The sequence below is a fragment of the Penicillium waksmanii genome (genome assembly GCF_028829765.1).
Source record: "Penicillium waksmanii strain IBT 27052 chromosome Unknown utg000004l:1.0-5674109.0:1.0-5678898.0, whole genome shotgun sequence".
In the NCBI taxonomy this organism is placed as follows: Eukaryota; Fungi; Ascomycota; class Eurotiomycetes; order Eurotiales; family Aspergillaceae; genus Penicillium; species Penicillium waksmanii.
In genome coordinates this window covers 1,027,587-1,043,739 of record NW_026643251.1, presented here as the reverse complement: position 1 = coordinate 1,043,739, position 16,153 = coordinate 1,027,587, and the positions used below count along the sequence as shown (strand labels likewise).

Below are 16,153 nucleotides of genomic sequence, written 5' to 3'. Positions count from 1 at the left end.
AGTCAAAACGGACCAGAGAAAACGGGTGCAGGTCGTTTGGCCCTGGGGTGATGACAATCGAAAAGCGATCAAAGGCAAAAAGTCGAGAAAATAGAGAACAGAATGATGGGAGGTTGGGGGGGAGGTGGTGTGGAAGAAAGAAGGAAGAGGAGGGGGGATGCAGTGGAGGAAGAGAAGGTGAAAGAAGAACCTGAGCTGTAAAGCAGAGCAGAGCTGGACTGGCAGGCACTGCAGGTGAGAGCGGGACTGCGGACTGCGACTACGTTGGATTCCCCGCGACGGGCTCAGGCACTAAGGCATACTTGGGCATGAATACTTTAGTAGCAAACTATGCTTTACTTTGAGATTTCTGATTTAATTTTTAATTATCGGTGAAGCGTACTTTGTAAATTCGTCTAATCCCGCTCGTGGGGGGGGGTCAGCTTCTTATTAGAAACCGGCGGAGGATCACACTGCTAACTATCAGAAAGAATACAATAAAATTACATGGTATTATTAGTATAATAGTATGCTTCTAGTAGCTTGGAATCTTACATTTCGGCAATAACCATAGAACAATTTAATTTTCATTTTCACATAAAAGAAAATCCCCTCTCTCATCAAAGAAATACATCAAATATCGGCCCTTTCAATACCATCCTCTCACCCCCCCCCCCCCTCTCTCTCCTTCACCCTTCACGAATATTTCGCCCTGGGCAACTCTCCGTCCCACTGGACCTTCAGCGTCGACGGATACGGCGAGAAACCGCTCTGCTCTGCGTTCATATACATGGTAATTCCACCCAGCGCGGGAATCTTCTTGAGTTGACCCTGAGGACCCGGGGTGCGACGGAGATTCTCCAATTGTCCCACAACTCGGAGCATAGTTGGCAGGGCCACTTGACAAACATCCATCCCAAGACACTTGTGCGGACCAAATCCGAAATGAATATACTCATCCAGATCCCGATCCAATCGAACCTGTTCGGGGTCCGGGAACGCCTTGGCATCATGACTGGCAGCCACCTACATTGAAAAGGCCAAATTAGCACCTGGGAATAGGGAATACAACACAATGGCTCGACTTACCAAATTGCAATAAATATTCTGTCCGGTTTTCAGCGTCACTTTCTCCCCGTTGTCTTCGATGACGGTTGGCTTGGCGACTTCTCGCGGCAATGCCACCGATGATCGGATCCGGGCACCTTCCATGAAACTAGTACAAAGAGTGTTAGTTAGCAAAACGACAACTGCAAAGACAATTCAGCCATGATCAAAACTCACTATCGTAGAAGCAACTCATCGGATTCAGGGCTATGGTCCTTCGACAGCCGCTGGATCTCAGCCAAGTGAGCAGCATTCTCTTTCTCCAGATAAAAGTCCAAGCACTGAACGAATAGCTGCGCCTGATTGGCAACCATAGAGCTAGCCGATGGAAGAATGTGCGTCCAGACAATCTCCTTGGGCGGCAGTCCACTGTCCAACAGGCGCTGGATCATGTGGACACCATAGTCACTCAAGGTATCATGACGATGGAGGCGATTCACAATATTGGCAATGAACCCAGCCTTATCGACAAGCTCGACGTTCGCCATCACCAGTTCACCAAGCTGCTGTGCAACCTGGCGGGAAGCTTGCTCAAGCTGGAAGGACTTTGCAACATCAACGTCATAGAAAATACACGTGAAGACCAGAGCCATGATCTGGTAAAGCTCCATTTCGCTGAAAACGCCTCGGGGATTAGACTCAGTCTTCATCGAGAGCGAAAAGATATTGGCGCAGAAATTGATCTGGGCTAGATTGGACACGTCGCGGGAGATATCGACCTGGTTCACTCCAGCGATTTTGTACGAGTGTTTTTTCAGCAGTTGTAGGGTGATATCTTCGTAGAAGGAGCGTACTTCCGAGTCCCATTTGTCTCGGTACAGGGCATTGCCAATCATTTTCCGGGACGCTGCGTTTGGCGGACGATCACCCGAGAGCATAAAGTCTCGGCCAAATGATTGGCCATCGCGGTGCAGGATAAACTCGAGCTTCTTGCCCCACGTTACCTTGAAGGTATCGGGGTTAGCAAGGACCGACTTGCAGGCGGCCTGGGAGTTGATGAAGCGGGGGGTAGGTCGAAAAGTAGGCCGGTCAAAGCTGTATGTGCTTCCAAGTCCAAGGCTTGTCAGGATCTTTTTGTTTTCGCTGGGAACCACCATCGGGAAATGCGCATATACCGAGTCTCCGCGGATATGGTTGGGAAATGCCCTCAAAGCGAGCTTGTAGAAGACATGGCCATGGTCAACAGAGGTGTCATAGTTGATCTCATTATAGGCCCAATTCGTGAGGTTCTTCGGGGTAAAGTCAACTGTGTAATAGCGATCGCCGCGGACTAGGGCAACGGCATCGGAGAGAATGGCCCGGGAAGTAGTATAATTGGTACACAAGCCACTGCCAGGGACCACTGGCTCTTTAGCATCTTCGACGATCAACCCGGGGTACATCTCCACGAGATCAGGGTGGTCATAAAGGTGTCTGAGTTGATCGGCAATATAGGGGTCCGAGTTGATATCCTCAAAGGTTTTGTGAGGAGTCAAGTTGAAGAAAGTACGGAATTCGTTCAGGGTTGCCAGGTTCCAAGACCGAGCCTGTTTCATCCCGAGTACTTCAATGCTCTTGAAAATAGCAGGCACATTGGAAGCCCCAAAAGCTCCGGCCACGTCTTCAACTCCCTGTTCGAAAATCTGAACCAGGTCGTCATCATCAAAGGTGCCATCGGCAGTACGCTGCAGCTTGGCAAATGGGCGCTCAACGGGGTCGGTAGGGAGTTTTGCTTCCCAGTGGCCGAGCCCCATAGCAAACTGCTGTAGGCTGATATCATTAGGATTCTGTCCCGCAAATATCTCCTCGTACAAGCCCTCCGACCATTTCTGGTCACGGGCAGAGACACATGAATGCCATCGATAGACAAGGTTGAACTCGGCAGACACTTGGTTTCCGGTGGCCTCCGCAGCAGCATCACCCAGCAGGCTATCCTTCATGTCTGATCTAGGGTCCAAACTCCATGCACTATTGGTACGGTTTAGATTAAGAATCGTTCGCACGTAATCCTTCAGGATGATGTTAACGTATAGACCGCAGGTGACAAGACGGGCGGTCTGGAAAAGGTCATTATCCCATGTGGCATAAGCTTTGGAGTTGGACTCGTCGGGCTTCGTGAAGCGACCACCTTCATTGATTTCTGCCAGCTGCGTCACCACGTAGTTGTGGAAGCGGTTAAACATGATGAGCATGACGCCAACTCCGGGAGGGAAGCCCAGAATTCGCTTGGTGGAGAAACAGTCAGGCTTGAGCTTTCCATCCTGGAAAGTTCTCACGAGATTCTGTTCTTCCTGGTTATTACCATAAAGGGGGGACAGGTCCAGATATGAAGAGGTGTTTGAGATTGAGCTGTCCTTCCGATCCGTCTGGAAAAGGTCTCCTAGTTGTCAGCTTGGTCCGATGAATTGGATTGCAATTGGGGCTGGTTTGCGAGCTTTCTCTTACCGTGAATGATGATAGACGCAAGATAAAACAGAGTGCTAGATATCTTATTCGGGTGTTCCTTGAAGCTCTTTCGGGCTAGCAGACTGTCGAAAAGAGTCTCTGGCTCCGGAAGAGAAGCCGACTGAACAGTTACTGGTCTAACGGATCGAGCATATGCAGTGCCTGCAGCACCTAGTTTTGGCCAAAAGACATTCTGGTTGTGTTAGTAAGGTAATTCTACCGGCAGCGTCATATGGTAAATCATACATTTCCTGAGCCATCGGCGCTGCGATAAAGAGCATCACGGCCGAGATACCTTTCCACGTCAAGAAAATTAGTACTCAGTACCACGCCTTGTAAAGCATCAATGACGTAGAAGAGAGGACTAGACTCACGATCTTGGCGGGTGTTCCAAATCGTTCCAAAGTGTACTGAGGAAAGTATTTGTTAATCCCTTTCCAGCCCGAGATGTCGCAGGCAAGTCGGCCGCAAGCTAGGCAGATGTGAGAATGGAATACTCAAAAAGTCGTCCACAGAAAACAAACCTGAACAATTCCCTCCATAACATAGTCTCTGTCGTTAAGGGGATCTCCGCTAACTGCGCTTTTCGCAACCTCGGCGAGCGTCTTCACATCATTCAAATCGATGTGTTTCAAGTCCTTGGCAAATCCAGTCATCTTCTTGCTTTGAATATAGGTACCATCGCCGGTTTCAGTGGGCAACGGCCTCAGGGATGCCTCAACCACTTTTTCAATCTTTTCAATTGGGTTTTCTCTGCCATTGGCAGTTCCGTTGTTGTTCTCAGACATCATGGAAGTAGTGGATAATTATACAAATAAAAAAAGATAGAGTACTCAAGCTGTAGAAGAAGGCGTTAGCTGGTGAGTTAAATATCAGAAAGAAAACGAAATTCTAATTTATCCGGGGTTCGAGGTTTGGAGTTTTGTCCATCCTTGAGGAGGGGTAGGGTCGCCGGGGCTAAAGGGTAACTAATGAGAATAGCAAGGAGTCGTCATACCAACTCAAAGAACAATAGCGTGGAGCCGAGGATGTCCGTATAGAGCAATGGTCTTCAGACCAACTGTGTACAAGGAACCAAGGGGGAAATCAAAAACAATCGCGGTTCAACAAGTACAGCACGGAATATTGTTAAAAGAAGAAATTTACCATCATGAGGACACATCGGAGGGTATTGGGGCAATTATAGGCTTCCAGCGGCGTAATCCGAGGGCAACACGACTAGGCAAATACGGCTGGGGCTGTTCAGCCGTACCCAGGCTAATGAGTCCATAGTTTTTTAGAGACTTGGCTTGATTCGGTGATGGTCTGTCATCTAGCGCCACAACCCTAACCACCCAGCTGTGCGCCTTGGTGTTTGCATGGGAAAAGACAGACGACCGGGTGCCCCACCGCAATGTGAACAATGGGGCACTCCTTATTCGTGCGTCGAATCGCTTGTGAGGACAGAAATTCCTATAATACCCCCTCTGCTTTTTTCCACGAAGCCGTTTAAAGTTCGGTCAAGAAAAAGGCCTCGTATTGGTTAAGGCCTACAATGTAAGAGGTTTCAATCCAGGAACCCTCGTCGCGGCCAAGTCCAGATGGTGTCCGTGGCAGGCCTGAAGGAATGGGGCAGTTGGCCTAAGCTGTCATTGGCACAATGACAGGCCAGCTTATCCAGTGGCGATCTGCAACTGGCCCCGCAGTCAAGTAATCCGAGCATTTCATAATGTATTGTCATTCTTTTTTTTCATAGCACGGGCTGCATTAAGATGCAGGTCAGAAGAATATAGACTCATAAAATCTCCCAGTATTCTTTCTTGCCAGAGATCTGGGCCATAGTCAGACCGGAGGACTGTGGGTTTAGGGGAGCTGATTGGTTCCATCATTCGGGCAGACTAGCCGATGATGCACAGCTGCACAGCCGCGCCGTTTGCTCAAGTGAGCTGATATCCGACCGGGTCTCAGAAATTGATCCAGGCAACGAACAGTGGATTTTGGCCCCAAATCGTAGGCCGTCTCTGCAGGGGTGTCCGTTCAACCCGGGCTTCCGGGTCTCTCCACGAATCCGATCGGGCCTTGCAGGGCAATCCCCGAGGTAGAAGACCATTCAGCTTGTCCGGATTGCATCGCTTATGGAGGTGCAGCTGGGAACGGCCCCAAATTTGGCTGATGGAGCCTAGGGTCGAATCAGCGAATGTACAAACGGACATTGTCATAGCTGACGAGACGGCCCGTTTAGCGTGCTGATGGTATATCTGTAGTATGAAATGAGGCTTGCATTACTGCAAAACCGTCGAAGTGACCTTCGTATTTCTTAGCCGCTGCCAAGTAGAATCGTCTCATACAGCTGACTCGAAATAATTCGAAACGACATCTTCCAGGGGTATGTCGGAGTGTATTGTATTGTGTTCTGTTCTGCTCTGCTCTTCTCAAATGGAGGCTAGAGACCCGGTGTTCATGCCTCAGGTGTTTATACCACGTGACCTTGCGGATGCCGAGGTCGTCCAAGGCGATCACCAACAATTTCTCGATGCTTCGCGTGACCCCAACAAGTTCATCAGGTCCCCTCAATTCGCCTGAAACATCTCCAGCTTCTGAATTGGAGCTTGTCAGCACACAATGGCCAAGATCACTCTCACTGTGGAGCCTCGGGGTAAGCATACACAGCTCCCCACCATCACAAGTCCTAGCTTTAGGGGATAATCCCAACAAGTCTTCAAAACACTGACAATGAACAGGCAAGCCCATCCGGAGGCTCCCCAAGACTCTCACCATTGCACTCGATGCCTCTGGTGAAGATCTGCATAACATGATCGCCGATGTCTCCGGTTCCTCCGTCCACCGTCTGCGAATCACCAAGGGAAGTGACCGCAGCGTCGTCCCCAACGCCAAGGACACAACCATTGATGAGACCGGTCTCCGGGAGTCCAGCGTGATCCATATCAAGGATCTAGGTACGCCACCTACAAGCGTTGCTTGAACTGATGTCGATGCAATGGCGGCGGGGCATACGGACATGTCCACAGCCGCCACCCTGCAGCTCAAGAAACGCGTTCTAACAAGCATCCAACAGGACCCCAAATCGCCTGGCGCACCGTCTTTATCATCGAGTACCTTGGTCCGCTCCTGATTCCCGCACTCTTCCTCTTCCCCCTCCGTCCGCTACTCTACTTCAACTTCGACACCATCCCCGCTCCCTCCGACACCCAACTCCTAGTCTGCGCCCTCCTAACTCTGCACTTCCTCAAGCGCGAGTATGAAACAATCTTCGTGCACCGCTTCAGCAACGCCACCATGCCCGCCCGAAACATCTTTAAGAACAGCGCGCACTACTGGGCCCTTGCCGGATTCAACATCGCCTACTGGGTCTTCCGCCCTGACTCAGTCGCCGCCACCTCCGAGCCTAGCCCGCTCCTGCAATATGCCGGTCTGACCCTATTCGCTTTTGGCGAGATCTTTAACTTCAATGCCCACCTGATTCTGCGCGGCCTTCGTCGCCCGGGTACTACCGAGCGTGGCATTCCCCAGGGCTTTGGATTCAACATGGTCACCTGCCCCAACTATATGTTTGAGATCATTGCTTGGTTGGGTATCTGGCTCGCTAGCCAGTTGAACTGGAGTGTGATTATCTTCACTCTCGTCGGTGGTTTGCAGATGTGGAGCTGGGCCTGGAAGAAGGAGAAGCGCTACCGTAAGGACTTTGGCGATAAGTATAAGAAGAAGCGCACTGTCCTGCTGGCTGGTATCTGTTAAGGGATTGATGTACCCTGCCCTATTCTATAAAAGGCTTATGGGCAGAAATCACGATTGACTTGGTGAGTCGGGCTGAAATGCCCAAAACAACACAACCATGACCCACGTCTATTCGACTCCATCGGCATACTATTATCTGCCGTATTCAAATAAAAAGTGGTTTAAATATTCTACTGCGGGCCCTTCGGACGAAAATCAGTGAAAGAAATGATGGGAACGCGACGATAACGCATACATTCTGTTATTGAGCAAATAAAATGGGGGAAATATGCCCGAAGGCATTTTGTCTTCATTAATGGTTTCTTAGTAATTGAACAAATTTACCTTCATCTTTAAGAGATATTCTACATGGCCAGCGGTAAAAAACATGCCAACTCAAGTATGTAGTGGCTTTATCCAGCTCTCCCAATTAGTAACGATACCCTCTAGTTAGCTGCTAGAGGCTCTGGAGACATCAAAGCAAAGCTTCAAAAATAGTATAAAGTAGACACTGCATTCTATTACTGAGCATATGTAGAAAATAATGACCATGTTTCCTTAGGGCCGACCGTATGCACTCCAAAAGTAGAAGAGAACTAACCACGCTATATGTGAACTATTACCGAGAAGACCAAGAACTCCAAGCCAGATGATAATCATAACTGATGCACCCCACCGGTGCAAGTCATCCCAGAACAGAAATCAACCATTTTTCGCCTTCTTCTGCCAGAGCATGTAATACGGATTCAGTTCGTCGCAATCGCCGCCTTTAGCTTCGCATCCAGGGAAACGAAGGACGAGATCGCCATCCTTGTAAGTCCCATCTGCTTCTGCGCCAGACGAGTCTTTGCTGTAAGCATTCAAAACGCGTTGCGGAACCAGAGCCGTTCGGGCGAGAACTGTCGGATGCCATTGAATGATATGATCCTAGAAGATGTGTGTTAGTCAACTATATCAATCGATCCCTCCCTGCCGCTCCGGGCAGTCCAGCGCGCGTTTATCAGGGGAAGTTTCAATCATACCAATCCATGCGTCTCGGCCTTTGCAAATCCATAGCTGCGATATAGCGGATCAAACCAGAGATCGAGAAAATAGCGAGCAAAATCGCCATTCTTGAGGATGAAGCTGCCAGGACTGAGATCCTCGCCATCCCGGGTAACAATCAGGTCCACATCTTTCTCCTTGAGATGCGAGAATGTTTTGATAATGCTGTCTGGCGGGACGACGGATACGTCCTTCATCATGAGCGATTCTAGTTTGCTCCGATCTAACAAGTGTGACTTGAGCGACTTGGTCGGGTTCATTATCAGCGCATGGGCGCTGAGGTGGAAGAAGTATTTTGAGCTTGGGTTTTTAGCAAGGGCATGTCGGACGGCGGGGAGTGTAGCCCAGCTTCGGGGTGAGTCGCCGATGGTTTCCTCGTAGTCGGATGTGCTTGCGAAGAAATTCGTATACCCTGTAAGACAAGACAAGGGCAACAAGGTTAGCAAGCAAATAAACTTAAAGCTTTGCGCGATGGATTTGACCATGTAGAAGCTTACCATGACGCTTTGCATAATCTTCGCGATTGGTCACGATCTTCTTAATGAAGCTCTCACTCAGCACTTTACGATCCAGAACTGTGACGATCACAACGCCTGAAGTGCTAGCCGGCGCGGTCACAGCAGATGTCGAGCTTGAAGAGGTAAAGTAGGAGAGGAGATAGAGGATCGTGGCAATTGCGATCGCAGCGACAGCGACAGTCTTCAGCTGTTTCTTGCGGTAGTATGGCAATCGAGTCGATCGGGCGCTAGGGAGAGGATGGGGACTCCGCGGAGGTAGAGCGAACTGCATGGCGAGAGGTGATACCCAGCGCTGTGTTGCTGAATGGGAATGAGATGGGACGGAATAAATCAGACCATCTTACAAAGGCCGTCGAACAAATGCTTCACAGGGGAACTTGAATTAGACCGAGCGAGTTTCCGTAAGTGAGTGGTTTCAATGACGAGGTTGGATGTTCCAGTGTGCAAGTTCCAATGTTCGCAGGGTTCCGCCGAATCTCCGAATCCGGCCATGTCTCTGCCTGCGCATTCCAACGACTTCTCGTCCTTCACCAGCATTGCCCGTTTCGAGTTAGCACTCGATTGCGAAAGATAAGAGATCGACAAATCATAGGTTTGTTTTGTTTTCTACCTGGAAATTACCTCCGTTCAAGGGATCAATTGCCGGTTCGCAATATTCTAGTAGTCTGGGTGGGTACTACGTCCTAAGCATCGGATATATATATGTTGCACCGTTATTAAGACCTCGGGAAGAGTACCACCATACTTTAAGGGAACTTGAAAGATCCTTACATTTTCCACCGTCGAGCACGTGGCGCCTCCAGGATTGTTTACCAATGGATCTTTCAATTTCATTATAAAATCCAGTCTATTACACCCAGACAACTTGGCTACGTGTAGAATTCGAAGAACAGCCACAGACAACTCAGATTGTAACAATGTAGATGTGATTGGAGTATAAATACAGAAAATTTAATATGCAAGCCCAGTAAAAACCCAGCTGAGTCTCCTGATATCATGGTGCTGGCAGAGAAACATTGCTGGGTGACTTGGCGTAAAAGAGATGCTCAATCGCGTCAACGGGTTCGTTGCGATAATGGTACAATAGGAGGAGCGCTTGTCCAAAGCATCCTGACCAATGCAGGATACCAACCAAAAAGGGGGGAAAAACAAAAACAAAAGACACCGAGGTATCTCAATCAAATCAATAAACGATACGATCACTCCAAAGATCGCTGAGCAATCCTCTGGGGATCGGCCTGGCCCTTCCGGCGCGGTGTCGTGACCTTCTTGATATTGAGTCGCTCTTGAATCTTCGCTTCAACCTCGTCCTCCCTCTCCTTAATCCACTCTTCAAAGGACTTTGGCTCGGAGAGTCCCAGCTTCTGTCGTTCTTCTTGGAATTGTTCTTGGATCTTGGGGGTTTGCATAATCTGGTACCGGAGATTCCATCCGAACATGCCGAGCTCTCTGATGCGGCCGGGTCCATTTCCCAGGAGGTACTTGTCGAGACTGCCTTCCTTCTCAATTGTGCGGAGCGCCTTGCGGGTCACCTTGATGAACAGGTGTTGGTCGAGGGCATCGCTGTACATCTTCTTGCGGCGGACGTTGGGCTTCCAGCTACGGCGCGTCTTGCCCTTGTTGCGACCGTCGGAAATCTTGTTACCGAAACGGATCATGGAGCCACCGTAGAGACCAGTGTCGGCCTGCTTGTACCATTGCCTGGCGCCATAAGGGTAGGGTGGGATATGCTCGGCGAGAGGCTTATTGGCCATGGGAGCCAATGTGGTGGAGAAGGAACGCTTCGGAGTCGAAAGGGAGAGGCTTTGAAAGGCCGAGGAAAGGGAGAAGGGGGGCCGACATGGCGGATCGAGAGTGAATAGCTGCCATTGAGAGTGTAGGGCGACAGCAGTTGGTGAGTATCACAATATCACAATTCAACGGGAAGCTGGTTTGGGCGCGGATGGAAGAAATTGGAGGTGTTGACCGCCTTCAGCGCGACGCCGTGAGTGGCTGCGCAGATCCCTTGCTCGCGAATTTCACGAAGCAAAGAGATACCACGGAGACGGAGCCCCCATCATCGCATTACCCGGTTCTTTTATCTCTTACAAGCTCATCTTTACTTTCGATTCTTCTCTCTCGTCCCCATTGACCCTCGTCCCCTCCCCCCTCCCACACCGGTGGCTACGAAGCCACATTCTACAATCATGGTCCAGATCAGTGAAGTCAAGGGCAACTCGCGCGAGAACCGGACCGCAGCGCACACCCATATCCGCGGGTTGGGCTTGCGCTCTGATGGCACTTCGGAGATTACAGGTGATGGATTCGTCGGGCAAGCATCTGCCCGAGAGGTGAGTGAACCCATTCTCTTTTGATTTTGGATCGAAACCGGAGCTGACGGTAGACCTTCCATTTGACAGGCATGCGGCGTGGTAGTCGACCTTATCAAGGCTAAGAAGATGGCTGGCCGAGCAGTCCTGCTTGCTGGTGGCCCCGGTACCGGAAAGACCGCACTTGCTCTTGCTGTATCACAGGAGCTGGGAACAAAGGTTCCTTTCTGCCCGATCGTCGGTAGCGAGATCTACTCTGCGGAGGTCAAGAAGACAGAGGCTTTGATGGAGAACTTCCGAAGGGCAATTGGTACGCGACGCGATTGATAGGATATTACCCGGGAGACCGGGAGATTGAGGGTATATTGGGCTAACACGGTCTAGGATTGCGCGTTCGCGAAACCAAGGAGGTCTATGAGGGTGAAGTGACCGAGCTCACCCCCGAGGAGACGGAGAACCCACTGGGTGGTTACGGCCGCACCATCAGCCACCTGATAATTGGATTGAAGTCCGCGAAGGGCACTAAGAAGCTTCGTCTGGACCCTAGCATCTACGAGGCTATCCAAAAGGAGCGCGTCACCGTCGGAGATGTCATCTATATCGAATCCAACACCGGTGCGTGCAAGCGCGTTGGTCGTTCCGATGCCTATGCTACCGAGTTCGATCTGGAGGCGGAGGAGTATGTGCCCGTTCCCAAGGGCGAGGTTCACAAGAAGAAGGAGATTGTGCAAGATGTCACACTCCACGATCTGGACATGGCCAACGCCCGGCCGCAAGGTGGACAGGATGTTATGAGTATGATGGGCCAACTGATGAAGCCCAAGAAGACCGAGATCACAGACAAGCTGCGACAAGAGATCAACAAGGTGGTCAACCGATATATCGACCAGGGTGTGGCTGAGCTTGTCCCTGGTGTGCTCTTCATTGATGAGGTCCACATGCTCGATATCGAGTGCTTCACATATCTGAACCGCGCTCTCGAGTCCACCATCTCCCCTATTGTCATTCTTGCATCCAACCGTGGTCACACTGTCATCCGCGGCACCGACGAGATCAGCGCCGCCCACGGTATCCCCCCCCGACCTGCTTGCCCGCCTTCTGATCGTCCCCACCAACCCCTACGCCCCCGAAGAGATCAAGACTATCATCCGACTTCGTGCGAAGACGGAGGGCCTTAACATCACCGAACCTGCGCTGGACAAGGTTGCCGAGCACGGTAGCAAGGTTTCCCTGCGGTACGCTTTGCAACTGTTGACTCCGGCCAGCATTCTTGCTCGCATTAACGGGCGACCTGGTGGAATCGAGGTGGCCGATGTTGCTGAGTGTGAAGATCTGTTCCTAGATGCGAAGCGTAGCGCTGCGATCGTCCAACAGGATGCCAGCAAATTCCTTCTCTAGACGACCTGGACAGATGGAGAATATTGGACAAAGGGAAAAAGAAGGGAGTTCCATGATTTGTCATGTATACCATGGGGGTATTCTTTTTGTGTATTGAAAAGGCGAATCTTTCTTGCGTAGGCCTCGAATTTTATGCTAATGCTATCTGATGTTACCTGGTTTATTTGACCTCCAATGGTGTTGTTTCAAGTAGAGCTGTCAGGTACCAGCTGTGGGTGTGTCTGTGTCTGCTGATCTGTTGTGTGCCTGCAGGAACTTTCTAAGAAAGGCACAATGACACCTAGTAGATGATGAGAAGGTCGAATCGGGCTTTCATCAGTACAGCTCAATCTTCTCATGATTTGCATTTGTAATTATTGTTTTTAGGTACTCGTACTACTAATAGTATACTCGAACCCCACCGACTGCTCACCCCCGGCCTCGGCGAAGATCACGTGGGCCGATGGGACCTTCACCATTCGACATCCCCCAGCCTCCGGTACATTGCCTCATCACATTCTCTCTTGTTTCAACATTCGGCGACAGTGAAGCATTTACCTACAGGCTGAGCGAACTCATCCTCGCATTCGCAATATACGAATCTGGTCGAGACCTTTGAACGATCGCCACTCGCCCCAGCGGAATAGCTCAACCCCCAGATAACAGTGGAGCCTGCGGTTGAACAGCATCATCACTGCAAACCGTCGCAACAGACACACTCTCTTCGAAGCACATTCCCTAGGACATAACCTCCAAGATGTCGAATCCCCTGGACACTGATGCGGGCTCCGAGATGTTCGGCAGCTACGAGAACGAACTGAAGCTTGTACAAGCTGATCTGAACCAGAAACTGGACCAGATCACCGAGGCCAGCGGCGAGGAGCGCAAAAACGCAATTCGCCAAGCGGAGCAGGTATTAGACGAGGCAACAGAATTGGTGAGTCCTTCCAGTACGCCTGCAGATAGACTATCTCCGGCCTCAACCCCGCATCACCATCTGCAGGCAACAAGACTCTCGAGAACAAAGCAAACCACTAACGCAATAAACCATAAAACAGCTCGATCAAATGCGCATGGAGAAGCAAAACATTCCCTCAGAAGTCCGGTCAAAAGTGAACCAGCGCTTCCGCAATTACTCAACCGACATCGACGAAATAAAGCGCAAGATGAAGGAACTCACCGACGATCGCAGCGCAGTCTTCGGCGACCGATACACCGACGATCCCCAAGACGAGCAAGTCGAGCAGCGCCAGCAACTTCTCTCCGGAACCGACCGACTAGAGCGCAGCTCTGCCCGACTGCAGGATAGTCAGCGCATGGCGCTGGAGACGGAGGATATTGGGCGCGGCGTCCTGGGCGATCTATACGTCCAGCGACAGACGATCCAGCATACGCGCGATAACCTGCACCAGAGTGAGGGCTACGTTGATACCAGCATTAAGACTTTGAGGGGCATGGCCCGTAGGTAATGATCCCCCTTCTTTATTTCCTCCCGCCCCATGGCTCTGGGGCTCGTTTGAAGTGCCAATCTGACCAACTCTGACAGGATGGCTACGAATCGGATAATCACCATTGCTATCATTACGGTCCTTGTTCTTCTTATTGTCGCCGTCATTTATAGCAAGTTTCATTAGCGGTGGGGTTTTATGGCGTTAGCTTGGGATTTTCTTTTTCTCTGTTTCCTCTTCATGGATATTGTATGCTACAGCCTTTTCTCGCAGTATCTAAGGCTTTCTATGCCTTGTCTGGTTCATAGATGTTGAACCTTGTAATTGAATATTTGATATTATGCAAAGACCAGTTTCCCTACAGCCACCTGGTAGAACCGTAACTCAATCGATAAAACAGCACAACAAACTACAATTAGCAATACAACTATTCAGTTTCAGACGTCACTGGCATGAACAGCAAGTATTGCCACAGGCGTAGGTAGTAGTTTATATCCATGAGATTCAAAATAATATGCCAAAAACTTGAAGAGGGTATATCGCAAAAGACCAAACAGTAAACCAGCAAACATCATACATATTAGTAGAGAAACGCAACCAATCAACCCATAATCCTCGCCGCACCAAAAGCCGCATTCATAACCACTCCCACAAAGACTGCAACCCCCTTCCTCCAACTCCAAACCCCCTCCTCCCTCCTCAGCCACATCGCACAACCAACCGGCCAAAAGAACCCCATAACCGCGCCCCAAAGCATATCATCCCACGCACTCCTAGACCCAGTCCCCAACCCACCATCTTCATCTCCACCAAATCCACCCCCTCCCCCGGCAGCACCACCACCAGCCCCATCCCCACCTCCAAGATTGGCACTCGTACTCCCCTCGTCCATCCACCGATCTTCTAAATCCCGCAACTCCTCGCCAGAAGGCATCGTATCCGGCGTCCTGGTCACGGACTGCACGGCCAGAAATTGCGATCGCAGAGCCGTTACTTCTGAAGCTGTGAATCCCGCTGAAAGGAGACGGTCGAAGCCGCGCGGGGCAGGTGTGGTCGTCGTCGGCGGTGCTGTTGCAGCAGAAGAAGCAGCAGTAGCTTGCTGGGAAGAGCCCGAGCCCAAGCCCGAGCCATCCAAGCCCCCCCGGACCGGTAGAAGGAAATAGCGAAGACCCATGTCTAGGTCCGAGTTTCATCAATTCATCCTTCTGTTTCTGCAACAGAGTTGTCGAAGCAATAGCAGCCTCAGCCTCGAGATCGGAGTCCGAAAGCGCAATATCTCCAATCGAGCAGTGGATGTAGATTCTAGGTCTAGAATCACGGACGGCCTGTTTGCCCTTGTCGATTGCATTGCGACTACCGCTTAGATCCCGGGGATTATTACTAGCGTGTTGCTGTTGCTGTTGCTCTGAGTAGTCCTCTGCGGGGCGTGGCGAGCGAGCTGGCGAAGGCGGTAGTTTGAGAGATGTCGAGAGCGCGGTTTGGTCGTCTAAACCGCGGCCAGCGTAGATGAGGCGGAGTCTGTGGGATGATAGATTTTGTGGGAGATCGGCTCTTATGAGTTGTTTTAGGCCGGCGCCTGTTGTTTGCGTTGGGGTTTGGATGTCGAGGGGGAGGTCGGGTATTGAGGCGGAGAAGCGGATGGTTAGGAGGAGGGCGTCGGGTGGGTTTAAGGTGTTAAGTCCCTCGCTTGGGGCGAGGGAGGTTGGCAGGGCCATTGCGAGTTTGTCTCTTTAATCTTGTTTCATTGGGGTAGTTGTAGAGCTTGGATGGGATGGGGTTGTTGCGGAGAGGCTCTAACGGCGTTAGGCTGGCCGAGGCCGCCGGTCCATCATGTGACGTAGTAGGCTGCTGTTGGGGAAGAAGAGGAACCGGATGAGCTTCAGTTTGAAGATACTCGAGTATTTTCGTTTGAATTGATTATAATTTGCTGTTGGTAAAACTTGAATGTGATATATTCAGTCGTCTTACCTGCTGAGTAGTCCCATTAGTTGCCCTGGTGCCTGGATTGGAAGGCGTTTCTGCATATCTTGCTGAATGCAAATTACTAGGGTGGAACTAGTAGGTATAGTCATGCTACTCGGGTACCTGGAGTCATGCCACTGATTAAATTATTGGCAAGTGTGAAACTAGCCTCAGTTTAGACAATATGGCTACTTAGCAGGAAGGAGTATCAATTCCAAATCATAATCATGTTTATTGGACTAGTCTATACCATGGTACAAGTATTTAGTGT

General features: G+C 50.5%; 7 protein-coding genes across 7 annotated transcripts; 3 read left to right on the top strand and 4 right to left on the bottom strand.

The window, feature by feature from the left end:
• Positions 1–675: 675 nt before the first annotated feature.
• Positions 676–4,298, bottom strand: N7481_003258 (peroxidase/cytochrome P450 family protein; the record flags this gene model as incomplete). The annotated part of the gene is made up of 7 exons (XM_057262477.1): positions 676–1,005; positions 1,069–1,195; positions 1,264–3,442; positions 3,511–3,703; positions 3,757–3,805; positions 3,885–3,982; positions 4,035–4,298. The coding sequence occupies 7 exons, from the start codon at positions 4,296–4,298 to the stop codon at positions 676–678; spliced, it is 3,240 nt and encodes a 1,079-aa protein (XP_057124138.1).
• A 1,813-nt stretch (positions 4,299–6,111) lies between these two features.
• On the top strand, positions 6,112–7,245 carry N7481_003257 (trans-2-enoyl-CoA reductase (NADPH) TSC13; the record flags this gene model as incomplete). Its single annotated transcript, XM_057262476.1, has 3 exons — positions 6,112–6,145; positions 6,231–6,446; positions 6,566–7,245. The coding sequence occupies 3 exons, from the start codon at positions 6,112–6,114 to the stop codon at positions 7,243–7,245; spliced, it is 930 nt and encodes a 309-aa protein (XP_057124137.1).
• Positions 7,246–7,926: 681 nt separating this feature from the next.
• Positions 7,927–9,057, bottom strand: N7481_003256 (putative alpha-1,6-mannosyltransferase subunit; the record flags this gene model as incomplete). The annotated part of the gene is made up of 3 exons (XM_057262475.1): positions 7,927–8,151; positions 8,247–8,680; positions 8,766–9,057. The coding sequence occupies 3 exons, from the start codon at positions 9,055–9,057 to the stop codon at positions 7,927–7,929; spliced, it is 951 nt and encodes a 316-aa protein (XP_057124136.1).
• Positions 9,058–9,985: 928 nt separating this feature from the next.
• Positions 9,986–10,540, bottom strand: N7481_003255 (mitochondrial 54S ribosomal protein bL28m; the record flags this gene model as incomplete). Its single annotated transcript, XM_057262474.1, has 1 exon — positions 9,986–10,540. The coding sequence occupies one exon, from the start codon at positions 10,538–10,540 to the stop codon at positions 9,986–9,988; it is 555 nt and encodes a 184-aa protein (XP_057124135.1).
• Positions 10,541–10,972: 432 nt separating this feature from the next.
• Positions 10,973–12,493, top strand: rvb1 (RuvB family ATP-dependent DNA helicase pontin; the record flags this gene model as incomplete). The annotated part of the gene is made up of 4 exons (XM_057262473.1): positions 10,973–11,116; positions 11,186–11,405; positions 11,480–12,163; positions 12,228–12,493. 4 exons carry the CDS (start codon positions 10,973–10,975, stop codon positions 12,491–12,493), a joined length of 1,314 nt encoding a protein of 437 aa, XP_057124134.1.
• Positions 12,494–13,229: 736 nt separating this feature from the next.
• On the top strand, positions 13,230–14,106 carry N7481_003253 (v-SNARE protein VTI1; the record flags this gene model as incomplete). Its single annotated transcript, XM_057262472.1, has 3 exons — positions 13,230–13,409; positions 13,531–13,937; positions 14,019–14,106. 3 exons carry the CDS (start codon positions 13,230–13,232, stop codon positions 14,104–14,106), a joined length of 675 nt encoding a protein of 224 aa, XP_057124133.1.
• Positions 14,107–14,521: 415 nt separating this feature from the next.
• N7481_003252 (DSC3 family protein) lies at positions 14,522–15,635 on the bottom strand (the record flags this gene model as incomplete). Its single annotated transcript, XM_057262471.1, has 2 exons — positions 14,522–14,988; positions 15,068–15,635. 2 exons carry the CDS (start codon positions 15,633–15,635, stop codon positions 14,522–14,524), a joined length of 1,035 nt encoding a protein of 344 aa, XP_057124132.1.
• Positions 15,636–16,153: the final 518 nt, after the last annotated feature.